The 15,770-nt window shown below is 39.1% G+C and overlaps 2 protein-coding genes across 3 annotated transcripts; one reads left to right on the forward strand and one right to left on the reverse strand.

Moving 5' to 3' along the window:
- The first annotated feature begins 307 nt into the window (after positions 1–307).
- Positions 308–10,282, forward strand: LOC117827115 (glomulin-like). The gene is made up of 18 exons (XM_034703594.1): positions 308–346; positions 1,317–1,442; positions 2,064–2,174; positions 2,251–2,359; positions 4,423–4,666; positions 4,797–4,887; positions 4,979–5,145; positions 5,248–5,301; positions 5,392–5,422; positions 5,530–5,619; positions 7,366–7,407; positions 7,504–7,577; positions 8,475–8,559; positions 8,696–8,805; positions 9,373–9,436; positions 9,518–9,653; positions 9,749–9,843; positions 9,921–10,282. The coding sequence occupies exons 1-18, from the start codon at positions 308–310 to the stop codon at positions 10,014–10,016; spliced, it is 1,764 nt and encodes a 587-aa protein (XP_034559485.1). The 3' UTR covers positions 10,017–10,282.
- A 240-nt stretch (positions 10,283–10,522) lies between these two features.
- LOC117827124 (uncharacterized protein C1orf146 homolog) lies at positions 10,523–13,873 on the reverse strand. Of its 2 annotated transcripts, none has more exons than XM_034703616.1 (5): positions 13,641–13,873; positions 13,362–13,455; positions 11,178–11,319; positions 10,930–11,008; positions 10,523–10,823 (listed from the first exon to the last, which is right to left on the reverse strand). In XM_034703616.1, the coding sequence occupies exons 1-5, from the start codon at positions 13,704–13,706 to the stop codon at positions 10,716–10,718; spliced, it is 489 nt and encodes a 162-aa protein (XP_034559507.1). In that variant the 5' UTR covers positions 13,707–13,873; the 3' UTR covers positions 10,523–10,715. The 2 variants fall into 2 exon arrangements, with proteins under 2 accessions (XP_034559507.1, XP_034559497.1); XM_034703606.1 differs by having other exon boundaries at positions 11,178–11,349; positions 13,641–13,871.
- Positions 13,874–15,770: the final 1,897 nt, after the last annotated feature.

Here is a 15,770-nt window from a genome sequence, read left to right on the forward strand (position 1 = left end):
ATTCATTTCACAGAACTGAAAATGTAAGTCTATAGATCCTTCCAGACGCTTCCACATTTCCCTCAACCACTCACTGGTGCTCTGGTTTAATCCTATTACATGAGAGGCACAAAGGGAGATAAGAGGTTTATGTTGGGTTCCTCACAGACTGAATCTCTCTCTGTCCCTCGAGACACTGACAGAGCTGCACATTGGATCATTTTGGGTTCTGGTGCTGGAGCAGGTCTCTATACCTTCATCAGTTTTTTATTGAGAAACAGGCACACTGATAATAGGATTGCCTGGGATGGCTGAGAAGATACAAAACATGAATGAAGATCAGGTGAATGACATAATCCAGAGATGGGTAAGTCAGCAATATTCTTTAACTGTGATTAAATCAAGCTGAAGCAGTCACTCTCATTCTCACTTTATTTATGATCTTATCAGGAGAGTTTTCATATTTGTACTTTGAAGAATTAAAGAAAATAATACACCAAATGTAATCAATTAGTTGCTTCAAGATGTTGGTGACAAAGTGGATAGCTGATTGCTTTTTCTGTATTATAACGAGGGACCAATTCAAGGAGAAAACAACATGAAATGTTTGAGGTGTTTGCAGTGGGTTTCTGCATCGACTCTTCAAGTCTCTGGAGTCTATCGGAGGGATGGAGTTAGATCCTTGGTAGTCATCCCCTCATTTGGTGTTTAAGTGATTTATTAACAGCTGAAAAAGCAGTGAACATCTAGAGTGGAATATCTCCATATTTCAAAGTAGAATAACAGAAGTGATAACTGACTAACTGTTATGTTTCACCTCATCACATGGACTATTTTTACTTTGGAAATTACAAACATGTTTACAGGACTTGCAACCTGAAAGATATCAGTGCGATAAAACAATATTCAACCTTCCTACCATGGACATGACATCAGAGGATAATATCAGCCACGTGAATATGAATATACGTCATCAAGTGTTTCTAATACAATGCAGTTTGTTTTTCAATCTGCTCATCTGCATGTTTGATTCCTGAGTAGCAAAATGTCCCTCTGGTCCAAAAGAAATACAAGAAGCAATTTTATCCCTACTTAACTGGCAAATCAGAAGGAAGCTGATAGCTAGCTTGGCCTTCAACTGCCTGCATCAAAACAGTGTAAAAGCATGTTTATTATACGTGCACACATGCTATATGTGAAAGCATTGGTTGTTAACTCAAACAGAGCAGGATGCATAATTAAATAAAATATTTCACCACATGATCAGTGCTAGGAGTACAAATCTGCCTCACATCTGGTGCTACCTTAAAGCTGCTCTGCCTCCATCCTATATTTAGAGAGAGACACCTCAAGAAGATTTAAAGCCGGAGGACTATGAGCAGTTCCAAGATTTTGGATCTGCGTGTCTCACCGATGGTGACGGTGCACAACTACTGATGTTCCTCCAGGATGAGAAGAACCAGGTACTTCCCCTCTGATACCAACACAGCTGATAGAGACAAATCTGCTCCATCTAGATATAAAGTGACAGTAGACCGACAGTGTTAATCTGTCATACATCACTAAAAGCACATGCACCGTTAACACCACAGCCTCCTGAGCAACAACAGCCTCACATCTACTGAAGCGAACAGCAGCAGCCACTTTCCTGCTCCTACCCAGCTCTGCTCAGCATTAACATGCAGCCCTGACTCTGTGCCTGCTGCAGCCTCTTGACCTGGAGGTGTGGGGAGGAGGAGACAAGCAGATATTCAGTCAGATTTCTCGCTCCACTGATAACCCCCTTCAATATGGCACTTCTCTAAGTGCCCTTGGGTGTCCCTTCTCTCCACGTGCCATGCAGTTGTGTGTAACGCACTTTTAGAAATGTGTGTTACTTCATACTTTTTTCTGAGGCTGCAGCAACCTCAAGGGGCTCAAATGATTGATTAACAAATGTGAAATACATGGCTTTAAACTTGGATATAGCTAGTCTGACCTGTCACAAGTGGCAATGATTGTGGTGGAGGTACACAGTGAGCATTTGTCTGTTTTGTTTCTCTGGTTACTGCTGAAACAGAACGCTCTTGTTTTCTTTCTTTAAGGAACTTGTCAAGACGATGGGCTGTGTTCTCATCGCACCTCTATTAAAGGAATCCCTTAAAAAACAGAAAAGTTTTGATTGCTGCCAGACTGCTATCACACATCTCACCAGGGTAGGTACTAACAATTCATCCATATAATGTGCCTTGATGTCTTTGCATTACCTTTAACTCCTGCTCTGTTGTTTAGACCTGCGGCCCGAATGAGCTCCTGCAGAGCTTACTTGAAGTAATCGACGACATCAAACCAGGCGCCATTTCTGAGAGTATCTTAGCCCTCATACCACATCTTCAAACAGGTAACACAACCCACTCATAGATGAAAGGGCAGCACAGTAACACTTTCTACGACATTGAAAACTCTTGCATGATGTATGAGGAGAGCCTTTATACTCCTTTGGTGTCCTATGACATGATAAAGAAAGACCAGAATTCATATGATATGTGAAAATGTAGGTAGTTACATTTACTCATTATATCCATGTTTAGAAATAATGTCATGCAAAGACCTCAGTGATAATGGGCGACTGAGACATGCAAATTCTTAAAGTCCTGAAAAAAAAAATAAAGATAGAAAAAAAACTTGATTAGCCAAAATGAAAGAAACTTTCTTTGGAGATATTTTATCATTTTTCACTAATATTTAAAGTTTTCAAGAAAGATGTTTTCTTGAGTAACTATTTCCATTTTAAAATATCTAACACAATCAAACCCTGTCAAACAATTCTAGTGCCATCTGCTGTCAGTTCAGCTGTGATGGTCTTCTTCACCTAATGCAGACAGTGCTGACATTATTGTGATCTATGACATCTGAGCTCTGCTTTACAAACAGCCCAGTGCCACCTTTCCTACTTAACCAAAAGCGCTGTTGTCTTTAGTTTCTGTGGAGGTTTTCAGATCTGTGCTTATCGGTAAGCATTTGCACCGCTTCAATTATGTCCAAGATAAGTCTAAATCACCTCGTACCATCGGCCAACATATGACCATAAGGACCCAGGCATTATGTATCTAATGGAGGCTTTCACCAACTCATTTTATGCAGTATGCACGTACTTAAACCCTGCTGCTGAGTTACTCTTTCTACAAAAATCAACTCTTTGATATCACTTGCTAAAGGGATTCACACTTCTACAAAGTATGCACAAAATATGTCTGAGAATGTAATCAGTCTGTAGTCTAATGGATGGACTCTTTTGACCAGGACTTGAACTTGAGCCACAAATAAAGAAAGTTGTCCAGTCCTGTTTTTACCAGCTCAGAAATATTTCAAAGGTCAAGTCCATTATTTCATCAAAATGTAGAAAAACTCATTCATGCTTTTATTTCCTCCCGCCTTGACTACTGCAACTCACTCTACACCCGTCTCAACCAAAAATCAATCCACTGACTTCAGACAGTTCAAAATGCAGCAGCTCGACTTTTAACTAGAATAACAAAATTCCCCACATCACCCCAATTTTAGCATCCCTACACTGGCTCCCTGTTGTTTTTAGGATCGATTTTAAGACACTTTTAATCACGTTTAAATCACAACATGGACTCGCCCCTCAATACATCTCTGAGCTTTTATCCCCCCATAAACCAGGACGCAGTCTGAGATCCTCTGGCAGTGCTCTGTTTGCTGTTCCACGGTCTAGACTAAAAACTAAAGGCTACAGGGACTTTGCTGTCAGAGCCCCCCGACTGTGGAACAGCCTGCCAGAGGAAATCAGACTTGCAGAGTCAGTCCCTCATTTTATTTCACTACTCAAGACACACTGTTATTGTAAAGCTTTCATTTTGTGAATTTATTTTAATCTTTAATGTTTTACCTCTCTGCTTTTACCGTCAGTTACTTTTATTGCTTCTTTGCTTTTATTTTGTTATTATTCTTGTGAAGCACTTTGTAACTTGTATCGAAAAGTGCTATACAAATAAAGGTATTATTATTATTATTATTATCATCATTATCATAATAATAATAATAATAATTATTATTATCATCATTATTATTATTATTATTATTATCATCATTATTATAATAATAATTATTATTATCATCATTATCATTATCATTATCATTATTATTATAATATATGATTGTTGTAGAATGTAGTTGTAGGTATATCATGAATGAATGAAAACCTCTCTTAACAAAACACTGAGACCCCATGTATGGAGACATTTTTGCAGGATGGTTATATAAGATGACATTATTCTAAGCTAGGTATAGTTTATAGACTAACAACAGAGTGTAAATGTCACTACTTGAGCTACTGCACATTTGTTTACTGGTTATCAAGAAAGTCCTGTTTAAATATCTGGTATTTGGCTCCCTCTGCAGTGCATTAGCGCTTACTACATTCACCTCCTCTTTTGAAAGTGCTGCTTCAGTTGGAGGACAAGAAGGCAGCAGGTTTGGGCTTGGCCCTCTCTGCTTTGCAAAAGCAGCTGTCTTGGCTGCCTGTACCTTACACCCGGGAGCAGGAAGAGGCTGACAAGTACGGTATGTGTCGCTGCTGCAATGCCTTGGCTGCATTTACTCAACCATTCATCGAGGAGGTGAAGAGGAAAAATGGAAACATCACAAACTCGGACGAGGAGATGAAGACTGAGCTTCTTAAGTTGTAGGTTTCCCTCTTAAAAAGGAGGAATAAGATATTCAAAAAGACCTTCTAAGTTTTGTTCACCACTGTTTTTTCTTTGAGTGTTACGTTACAAAACAGGAATAAAAGTTGTAATTGTGATTATCTACAGCTGCATGTGGAGCTTGAGAGAGCCTTTGCTTGCGGCAGAACTGAACCGAAACAGAAGAACATCCCTCTGGGTCTTTGCAACAGAGATCATGGTAAGAGCATGTTTTCTATCAGAGGAAACAGGTTACATTACTGATGATGTTTCAGTCTAAGCCTTGTCTTTGTGCATCACTTATCCTGCAGGTTATTCTCACTGCTGTTCAACAGTCTCTGTCAGAGTTCCTGTTCTTTAACTCAGGGAAGAAATGCAACCTGACAGACAGCAGTCAGTCAAAGGAGTCAAGAGCTTGTCTGGCTTATCTTCTGTTTGTCCAGCTGATCAGCATCGACACCTTTCCAGCAGTATTCAGGTACACTGGAACAATTCATCTGCTCACTGATGATGCATGGTTATACATGCTCATTGTTACTGTCCAATGTCAATTTAAACTGTGCTGTTCCTGCTTTTTCAGTCCGGTGTTTGTTCTTCAACGCAACATGGAGTACATCAATCAGCTGCTCAGTAGGTATGACTTCAATACAACGTGAACTGCATAAAGTCCTTGTTTCAAACATATTGATTTCTTCATGTCGTCGTAATCTATTTTGTCTTACAGCAAAAGTGAATCACACCTGCTGAAAGGACTGGTAAGGACGCCTCAATACCAATGCAGACAAAGTCTCAACTATTTAAAGTACAAAGCAGAGAACAGAGGGGATTTGTCAGCAGTATTGATTGATTGTTTTTCTCTCAGGCACTGTATGCCAAAAGCTTGGAGAGTGTGCAGGACAACAGTCTTCCTGTGAGTCTGCTGGAGCTGAGGAGCTTCAATAGTGTGCCACAGGTAAGACTGGGGCTGTTTTCCAAACGGCCTGCTACATACTACCTACGAACGTAGTAGGCAGTAGGTACTGCCTACAAACTGTGTTTGAATTTAGTATGTAGTATGACTGTTCTGTTCGATCTGTCATGCAGCATGCTGAGCCAGACGTCACTGGATTTCCAGTTTCAGAAAGCAGAAGTAAACAACGGCCAAGCTGATAGAGAAACTGCTTCTTTAGCATCACTTATGATTTAACCGTCCTGTTACCCTTAAATTTACTAACATCTTTTATCCTTGGGGTCAATTTGACCCCAGAAATTTAAACCTCCAGAAACTGATTGTTACGCAGGTTTACAGTTGTGCTCAAGTTTACATACCCTGGCAGAATTTGTGATTTTTTTGGCCATTTTTCAGAGAATATGAATGATAAGAGAAAACTTTGTTTCACTCATGCTTAGTGGTTGGGGGAAGCAAAATTATTATCTAACAACTGTGTTTACTCTTTTTATATCATAAAGACAACAGAAACTACCCAAGAAACCATACATTCTGCCAGGGTATGTAAACTTATGAGCACAACTGTATGGGTCAGGTACTTTATGTTTCTTTGTTGACTACCTAAATAGTCCTTAAATAAAATATATTTCAAGCATAAACACAATTTAAAGCATTCAGAAGGACTTTATTATAAAACAGAACATCAAACTGCTGTGAGTTTATCATGCTCTCGTCGACCCTGCGTCTTTAGAGACATGGTGGCTGGAAATATTATATCTCAATATAAAGGTTGGTGGGTTGATCCCAGCTCCTGCAGTCACATGCGGAAGTGTCCTTGGCTATAGTGACCTCAATATCATCCAAAACAACCAAAACAAATGTGTGTAAAATGTTGATATTTCTTATGTACAGCTAAAACAGCCTGGGGTCAAATTGACTTCAATGTACACTGATGGGTCTTTTTTTTTTTTGTTTACAGGAAATTGGAACATATGAACATTTTAACTTTATGTTTTCACAGTTGTCCCCATTTAATTAGGAAAAGTCATGAAATATGAAGCCAAAAATATGATGTTAGTCATTAATTTAGAGATGTCACACATTGAATGGGGTCCAATTGACCCCAAGGATAATAGGAGGGTTAAAAAGTTAAGAAGTGGTTTATATGGAATTGAATAATTTTCAAAGAACCTAAAAACTGAGAGGTCCCCGTCAAAAAATAAGAAAAAAAGAAAAAGTGGAATGAGTGCTGTGCATTGTGGGATATTGGTCCGATGCATAGTATATATATATATATATATGTCTATGGTCTGATGCATACCGAGAACTGTTCCCAGATCAGTACGACACCCGGGTAGTTTTGGCACACTGCAGATTTAGCTATTTTTCACTTACTGCATACTACATACTGAATTTTGGCCAAATCAGTACGTACTGTTAGTATAGTAGACGGTTTCGAAAACAGTCATTGACACCTTCAGTTTCAGATGAATAGTCTCAAAGGCTGTGTAGAACTGGTCATAACACAAAATAAGCCCTTTATCCATAGTGTTGTGACAGTACAGGTAAATAATGTGTGAAGGTCTGAGACATCATAATAGTTGAAAATCTGCATTAGTTAAAATTTTATGAAGATATATATATATATTTAATATAAATGCATTTTGATCTAAGAGTTAGAAAAACCCATGCTGCCAGCTAATGTTGTGACCTGCAGATGTCCGTATACTTGTGATCAATTATTGACTGGTGGTGTCTTGAAATTTGCAGAACCTGCAGCACATTCTTACAGATTGTCCAGTTAAACATTTGGTAAGTATTGAGCTTTAAGAGAGGATGCTGTTCAACATTCAGCTCACATAAAAACCCAGCAGTTAAATAATCATTATGTTATCACTACTTCCCCAGAGAGAAACAGGACTGAAGGTGTTCCAGCTCTTCATTGACAAATTAGATCCAGAAGCAAAGCACAAGTTCTTCAGGTGAGAGGAATCATTTGTTTTAATTTCTTTATTTCATATTCACTGTGTTAGTCCTGTTCAAACTGCAGCTGTCCCTTTCTAATCATCTGCTTATCAATACATTTGTTTCCACTTTTCACCAGTATATGATTAATGTGCAATAGGGACACAGAGACATCCATTTTGTCAACTTCATTGACCAAGACTTAACTATATCCAGTGGTGGACAGTAACAGAGTAAATGTACTTTAGTTCTGTACTTGAGTAGATTTTTTGAGTATCTGTACTTTGTTTGAGTATTGTTTCTTTGGAGAACGTATGGCTTTTACTCTATTTAAAGACAAATATCATGCTTTTGACTGCACTACATTTCTATCAGTGCTCTAATTACTCACTACTTTTGCTTTGAGGTCAGCTGATGAATTTTCCTTTCTGAAATCAGATCCCAAAGACCCTAAACTGTTCGTGAACTTGTGTTTAGTTTGTCTAAATGGTGTAGCCGTACCTCGGTAAGACAGATGCAGATCAAACGTTCTTCAGATCAGTGCGTTCATTTAGTTGTGGTGATGATGGCTATGGCCTTGAGGAATGATGATTCTCTACCTGAGCACCACGGCTGTATTTTAAACCCACGCTTGAGGTTTTGAAATAAAGAATGATTGTTTGTATTGTTGTAAATCTCTGATCTGTTTACCACACAAACTTCATCACAGCCTACAAAACATCAGCATCTAACCTGAGAAAGCATGTGAAGGTCAACTTTCAGTTGTACTTGTTTGACCAGGAGGATCTATACTTTGACTTAAGTAATGAAGACGTGTACTTTGTCCACCGCTGACCATATCTAATTTTAAATTCAAAATGTAAATTGCTGCATACTCCATGCATCTTCTACCAAAGTCTAACTTTTTGTTGCAGGTGTATGTTGAAAACCAGCTCCCATGCAGGAGTAGTGAGTTACATCATAAAAAACATCCGGAGTCAAGTCGAATTTTCTACCCAGGTGAGATAAACAAAACGGATTACAGCTTTCAAATATCAGATCACTGTGAGGAGATCAAGGCTTTGTATTTGACTCGGATTGTAAAGATCTAGTGATTTTATTTCACATTTCTACATTTCCGATTAACCCCCTTCAGCCGGGTAACGCCAATAAATGGTTTCTGGGAGAGGACCTTCTCTCGTTGTTGGGACTGGTGTTGTGTTTGCCACAAGGGGCTGAGACTGATTTGCTGAGTAATATGGACAGGTAAGTAAGACACACACACACACACACACACACACACACACACACACACACACACACACACACACGCACACACACGCACACGCACGCACACACACGCACACACACACACACACACACACACACACCTGCTTTTTTGTTACTTCTGTTCTGGCCATCCACAAGGAAATGTCCAATTTGATGTGTGAATGTTCAGCAGCCCAGAGGGAATGCATTCTGAGATAGCTGTCAGTCTGATTATTTGAAACCCAGTGTTGACATTCACACAAGTCAAGTTAAGTCAACTCACAAGCAGTATATGGAGAAGAAAAGCAACTCTAGACATGTACGTAGCAAGTTTTGGCCTTAGATAGTAAAATGCATCTATAACTAAAATAAAGGGTGAATTTCACTCTTTGGTTCATCAATTAATGTTACAATCTATTTAGCTTGGTTATGTTCCGATCAGATTTATCTTAATCTTCTCTCTTCCATAGAAAGTTTCAAATGAAAAATGAATGTAAATATGAGAACTGGGGCACTTTATCTGGACTGAGCCATTAATCAATGCCCTGTCTCTGTTTTCTCCAGGATAATGGAGAGTTTGAATCTTCTACGCTATCTCCTAATCAGAGACAAAGAACTCAGAGGCAAAGTAAGTCGCCCTAACTCAACATGTTCACTGGTCAGTCCTCAGGGTTAATGCAGAAAGCTGATGATCTCCTCCTACCTTCAGACAGATATGTGGGAAGAGCTGTGCAGGATCAAAGATGAATTCCTCAAAATGCTGCGTGTGTGCATCAGCATATCAAGAGGGTATTATTCTGCTGAACGGAAGGCACTGAGGGAGGATCAGAAGCTAAAAGCAAAAGGTAGGCATTAGCTGTTCATCTGTGCAGCAAAATAACACCGCAATGGCAAATAGGGACATCACCCTGTTTTCACACTAAAACTTTCTTTCCTGTAGAAGCCAGAGATGCTGCCAGAACAACTAGATTAATAAAAAGCATCAATGTGAAACATGAGAAAGTTTCCAACATGTCCCCAGAGGACCAGCACCAGGTACAAAAACGCTTTATCTCATCCTTTATCATTTGGATGTTTGTGTTCAGAAAGCTGACTACTCTCATGTGTTGCAGGTGTTGCAGAGTGCTTTGGTGACCTTTGACCTGATGGAGAGTCTCATATTCCGGATTGAAGAGATCGCTGAGGAAAAACTGAAGATTTGCTGCTAAACAACTCTCTGAAACTCAAACGAGTGTCCATTCACCTGTTCAGCAATTAAATGTATCAGAATCGTATTTGATATATAAACATAGGTCCCAACCTTTCTCTGTACGGTCATCAATACGCAGCTTTAAACAAAACCAATTTCAAAATTCATCCCCACCTTAATTGTTTCACAAAACAAGATATTAATGGAACTCCAAACACACATAATCAAAGGTTTGTTACCTTTAAGAGGCAACTGTCATTAAATTGAATTCATGATCCCTTAAAACATTCAGATATGTGTTGATTTGTATTACTTTCCATATTTTTTTAAATCATTGTCTTGTGAAATGGGGCTTCTGATTGGTTCATGTCTCTGCTCATTTTTCTTATGTTTTTTGTTGTGTATTTTCATATATTATGTGAACTTAACTTTATTGTTATTCACTAGATTTTATGCAGTTTAATGTGAGATACAAAAAAAACCCCTTAATCTGCTGGCGTTTAAGTATCACTACCGACCTCTGGGTTATCATTCTCAGTTTCTCTTTATTTAATTAACTGGTTGTGTTATTTCTTATGGCAGTTCTTCTAGAAAACAGAACAGAACAAACTGCGAATATATTGAAAAACATATTTTGACCTTTGCTTTAGTGTCATATAAGACAGCAGAGGGTTTTTAAACCTTTTTTGCAAAACCATGCTGGATCACCTGCTGAGCCTTAAAGCATGCCTCTTAGCGTCTCCCAGCCAGGACTGCTTTGGATGATGTCAGCCCGAGCCAGAGACATCCGGTTGCGGATACTGTCAACATGGGGCTTACTGGTGGCCTGTAGACAAATGAGCCTTTGCTTACTTGAAAGAATCAAAAAGGGAAAACAGCACGTCTAATTTATTATCCAGAAATACCAAATTAGAGCTCTTTTACATCTTTACCTTGGCAATTGTTAACATTCCTTTGACAATCTCAGCATTGTTTCGCACAGGCAAGATCCTGAGGTTGCTACCGAAGAATCTGGAGGAGAAATAAAAACATATACTTATTCAGTTTTAAAAATACTGACAGCTAATGGTAATAACAATTACAAAGTCTATTTACCTGGAATGTTTTAGAAGGAAAACAAGCTTGCATGCTTCTGTAGTTCACCTTCTTACAAGAAGAACTAATACAACCATTCATTTACCTGTGTTGAATTGCTGTCAATATGCCCAATTCCCTTTGCCCATTAAAGGGGGTGTATAGGAGCAAGAAGCCGTTCCTGTGCACTTTCACAAACGTATTTATCCTCTCAGTGAGTCCAGATTCCTCAAATCGCTCAGGGAGGTCTTGAAGATCAACCAGAAGAAAGGCAGTGCCTTCAGTGCACAAGATATACATGTCACAAGTTATTGATGTCAACAATTTATTCAAGTGAGCACAACACTGCATTGTTTGTATAGAGTTGTGATAACTCTGACCACTGCTGACATATACAACAAAACGTTATTGTAAACTTTCTAAATTAAATCACAGTAAAGTTACATAAGGAGTAGGTTTAAAATGAACATGTGTGGTCTGTTTCCTAATAGCTTCCTAATATCTGTCTTTAGAGACATGACGGCTGGAAATATTATATCTCAATATAAAGGTTGGTGGGTTGATCCCAGCTCCTGCAGTCACATGCGGAAGTGTCCTTGGTTATAGTGACCTCAATATCATCCAAAACAACCAAAACAAATGTGTGTAAAATGTTGATATTTCTTATATACAGCTAAAACACAGTTCAATGTACAGTCATGGCCAAAAGTTTTGAGAATGACACAAATATTACATTTTCACAAAGTCTGCTGCTTCAGGGTTTTTAGGTGTTTTTGTCAGATGTTTCTATGGTATAATGAAATACAATTAGAAGCATTTCATAAGTATCAAAAGCTTTTATTGAGAATTACACAGAATTCATGCAATACGTCAATATTTGCAGTGTTGAACCTTCTTTTTCAAGACCTCTGCAATTCTCCCTGGCATGCTGTCAATCAACTTCTGGACCAAATCCTGACTGATGGCAGTCCATTCTTGCATAATCAATGCTTGGAGTTTGTCAGAATTTGTGGGTTTTTGATTGTCCACCCGCCTCTTGAGGATTGACCACAAGTTCTCAATAGGATTAAGATCTGGGGAGTTTCCTTGCCAAGGGCCCAAAATCTTAATGTTGTGTTCCCCGAGCCATTTTGTTATGACTTCCTCCAGATGCCCCAAAGAATCGGAAAGGGGATTCATCAGAGAAAATGACTTTACCCCAGTCCTCAGCAGTCCAGTCCCTGTACCTTCTGCAGAATATCAGTCTGTCCCTGATGTTTTTACTGGAGAGAAGTGGCTTCTTTGCTGCCCTCCTTGACACCAGGCCTTCCTCCAAAAGTCTTCGCCTCACTGTGCGTGCAGATGCACTCACACCTGCCTGCTGCCATTCCTGAGCAAGCTCTGCACTGGTGGTGGCCCGATCCCGCAGCTGTAACACCTTCAGGAGACGGTCCTGGCGCTTGCTGGACTTTCTTGGGCGCCCTGGAGCCTGTTTGGCAACAATTGAACCTCTCTCCTTGAAGTTCTTGATAATTCGATAGACGGTTGACTGAGGTGCAATCTTACTCGCTGCTATAAACTTCCCTGTTGGGCCCTTTTTGTGCAATGCAATGATGGCTGCACGTGTTCCCTTGCAGGTAACCATGGCTAACAGATGAGGAACAATGGTGTCATGCACCATCTTCCTTTTAAAGTGTCCAGTCACTCAATCATGACAGATTGATCGCCAGCCTTGTCCTCATCAACACCCACACCTGTGTTAATGTGTGTGACACCTGTGTGTCATTGAAATTATGTTAGCTGGTCCTTCTGTGGCAGGGCTGAAATGCAGTGGAAATGTGTTTTTGGTGATAAAGTTCATTTTCAAGGCAAAGAGGGACTTTGCAATTAATTGCAGTTGAGCTGATCACTCCTCATAACATTCTGGAGTATATGCAAATTGCCATTATAAAAACTGAAACAGCAGACTTTGTGAAAATTAATAGTTGTGTCATTCTCAAAACTTTTGGCCATGACTGTACACTGATGGGTCTTTTTTTTTTTTTTACAGGAAATTAGAACATATGAACATTTTAATTGTGTGTTTTTACAGTTGTCCTCATTAAATCATGAAAAGTCATGAAATATGAAGTCAAAAAATGATGTAAGTCATTAATTTAGAGACGTTACACTTTGAATGGGGTCCAATTGACCCCAAGGATAATAGGAGGGTTAAAAGCATACCTTAAGGACCTTTAGGGTTTTTCTCAGAGGTAATTGTGTATATTTAAGAAGTTATGTTTCTATTAGCAGAAAATAAAGCAGGTTTTACCTGATAGAGGGAAAATAAAGGCTCCAGACTGCACACTGTCTGAAAACCTGATTTTGTGTTGCTGCGCACTCAGCATCCTGCTGGTGTCGTGGTTCTGGACCAAAATAAACACAAAGGTTATGGAATTAATTTAGAAACTTCGTAACATGAAAGCCACACTAACCTCAATGAGGCATAATAAACTACACTGTTATTTATAGTCCAAACTACAGTGTTTTCAGTGTTAGCTAGTGAGCTAATGTAATGATGAAGGATTGAGAGGTGATAGTTTTCTCTTACCTGGAGGGATGAGCTGGATATAATCGTTGTTTTCCACTGCTGAGTCATTCCTCTGCTCGTTGCCATTTATTATTGCTTGCTGAAATATTGCTGAATGGTTAAGTTTATAAATAAGAAGCCAAAACTACTTTCTTTTTCAGGTTTACTCAACGTTCATTCCTTGTTCATTCCAGGGTTGCTATGACATGAAGGGACCACTAGAGGTCGCTGTGGGATCATCCAATGATAGTTCCAGGATCTGAACAGGTGTTACTGATTTAACTAATCACAGACACAAATCAACACCTGCAATTGGCTGAGCAGATGTTGGCTCTGGCAGTCAAGATTTCAGGTTACCACAATACCTGGTGGGGTTTCTTACACTAACAGGGCCTGCTATTTTTATATTTGAATATTTTTATTACATTTTTCAACACATAAGACACACAATATTAAACATACTCAACACAATACACAATGGCCTTACACACTTGCATACACCTGAATAGCTTGACATACTGAGGGGGGAAAAGAGAAATAATAGAAATGATAATAATGGAGAGGGTAATATTCGGGATAAACTGAAATCATACACAAATTTGAAATAAGTAAGTGGAAGTCATTTGGCAGGGGTTCTTCCTATACAGTGCAGAAATGGCTGCCATATCCTTGTAAACGTATTGAGTGAACCCTGGGTCGTGTGTATTAGTTGCAAGGAGTAAAGAGAAGGCCACCACTGCTGCCTGGTTAGCTGAGATCCTGCAGTCATGTGGAACGATCCCAAATATGGCTGTCACTGGGTGTGTCACACACTTCTGATAGAGTATTAAATACCTCAGTCCAGCTTGGACAGCCCCAAAACATATAACTGAGGGTGCACCTACACCTTGGACAGTTTTCATTTGTTCCCGGATAGAATTTAGCCGGTCTGCTGTTGGACAAATGGAGCCTATGCATTACTTTATACTGCAGTAACCCATGTCTGATACATATGGACGCTGTATGTACTAGTCCCACTGCTCTCTGCCACACTGCCCCAGATATGTCCACACCAAGTTCTGCTTCCCACTGCTGTTTAATGCGGTCAAGTGAGGGGGCTGCAGCTCTATGAATCATCTCATATAATACAGACATGGTTCCTCTTTGTAATGGGTCTATCTTTAACCAATCATCGCTCCAACATGACTGCAGTGTCTGAAGGGATGGAGAGAAGTATTTTTTGACGAAAGGGCCTACTATTTTTGAAAAGCAGTTTGTGATATCAGAATATTCAGGACTTTATATTTTTATAAGTTTATATTCCATATTCCTTAAGTTGGGTACCACTAAACTGCTCAAAATTGTGTGGAAGAAAGCCCCATCAAAGTTAGACTTTCATTTCATTGTTCAAGATGTTTTCTTTCCAGCATGAGTGAAAAATTCCAACCATTAACTACATGCATAGCACTACTATTTTTGTAAGTAGGTAAATAAATAGATAGTGTTTATTTTTTTACTAATTTGAGTATATAAGTTCCAAATTATAGTTAAAAAATGCAAGAAAGGAGTGGCCAGCAGCAACTAAATCCCTGTCCCTTTAAGCAAATTCTATAATATATCTAGGGTTGCCAACTTTCTTACTACTAAATAAGGGACAGGTGCACGGTGCCACGGTGGTGTGAGCATAATGTGTGAATTCAGCGTATATTCTGATTCTGATTCAACTAGAAATGCAGGAAGTGTGTATATTCCCTTTAATCCTTACTGTATCATTATGTAACCTCATATGAATAAACCTCAAAGAAAACACAATTTGTCTCTTTACATCAAAAAACAGGCAAAAGAAAAATTAAATGCAAAAGAGGAGTATGACTCACCAAATGTACTTTCTCAGCCAGAGAGAAGTCCTCACATGACAAGTCACAGTTTACAGATATTTGAAGTTCATTTTTGATCAGCTCTGTGCTGCAGCTGTTTCTTGAGTCTGACCATTTAATGGCCACCAGAGAGAAAATCCTCTCCACACTTTTTTGCAGGACTTGGAGCATTTGCGCTGTATGAAACAAACCAATTTAGCCCAATACACGGGATGTCCCAGCTAATACGGGACAGTTGGCAACCCTACCACTATCCTAGTTCATACCAGTTTTTAAAAAGGAATTAACTCAGTGT

This window comes from Notolabrus celidotus, chromosome 2 (genome assembly GCF_009762535.1).
Source record: "Notolabrus celidotus isolate fNotCel1 chromosome 2, fNotCel1.pri, whole genome shotgun sequence".
NCBI lineage: Eukaryota > Metazoa > Chordata > Actinopteri > Labriformes > Labridae > Notolabrus > Notolabrus celidotus.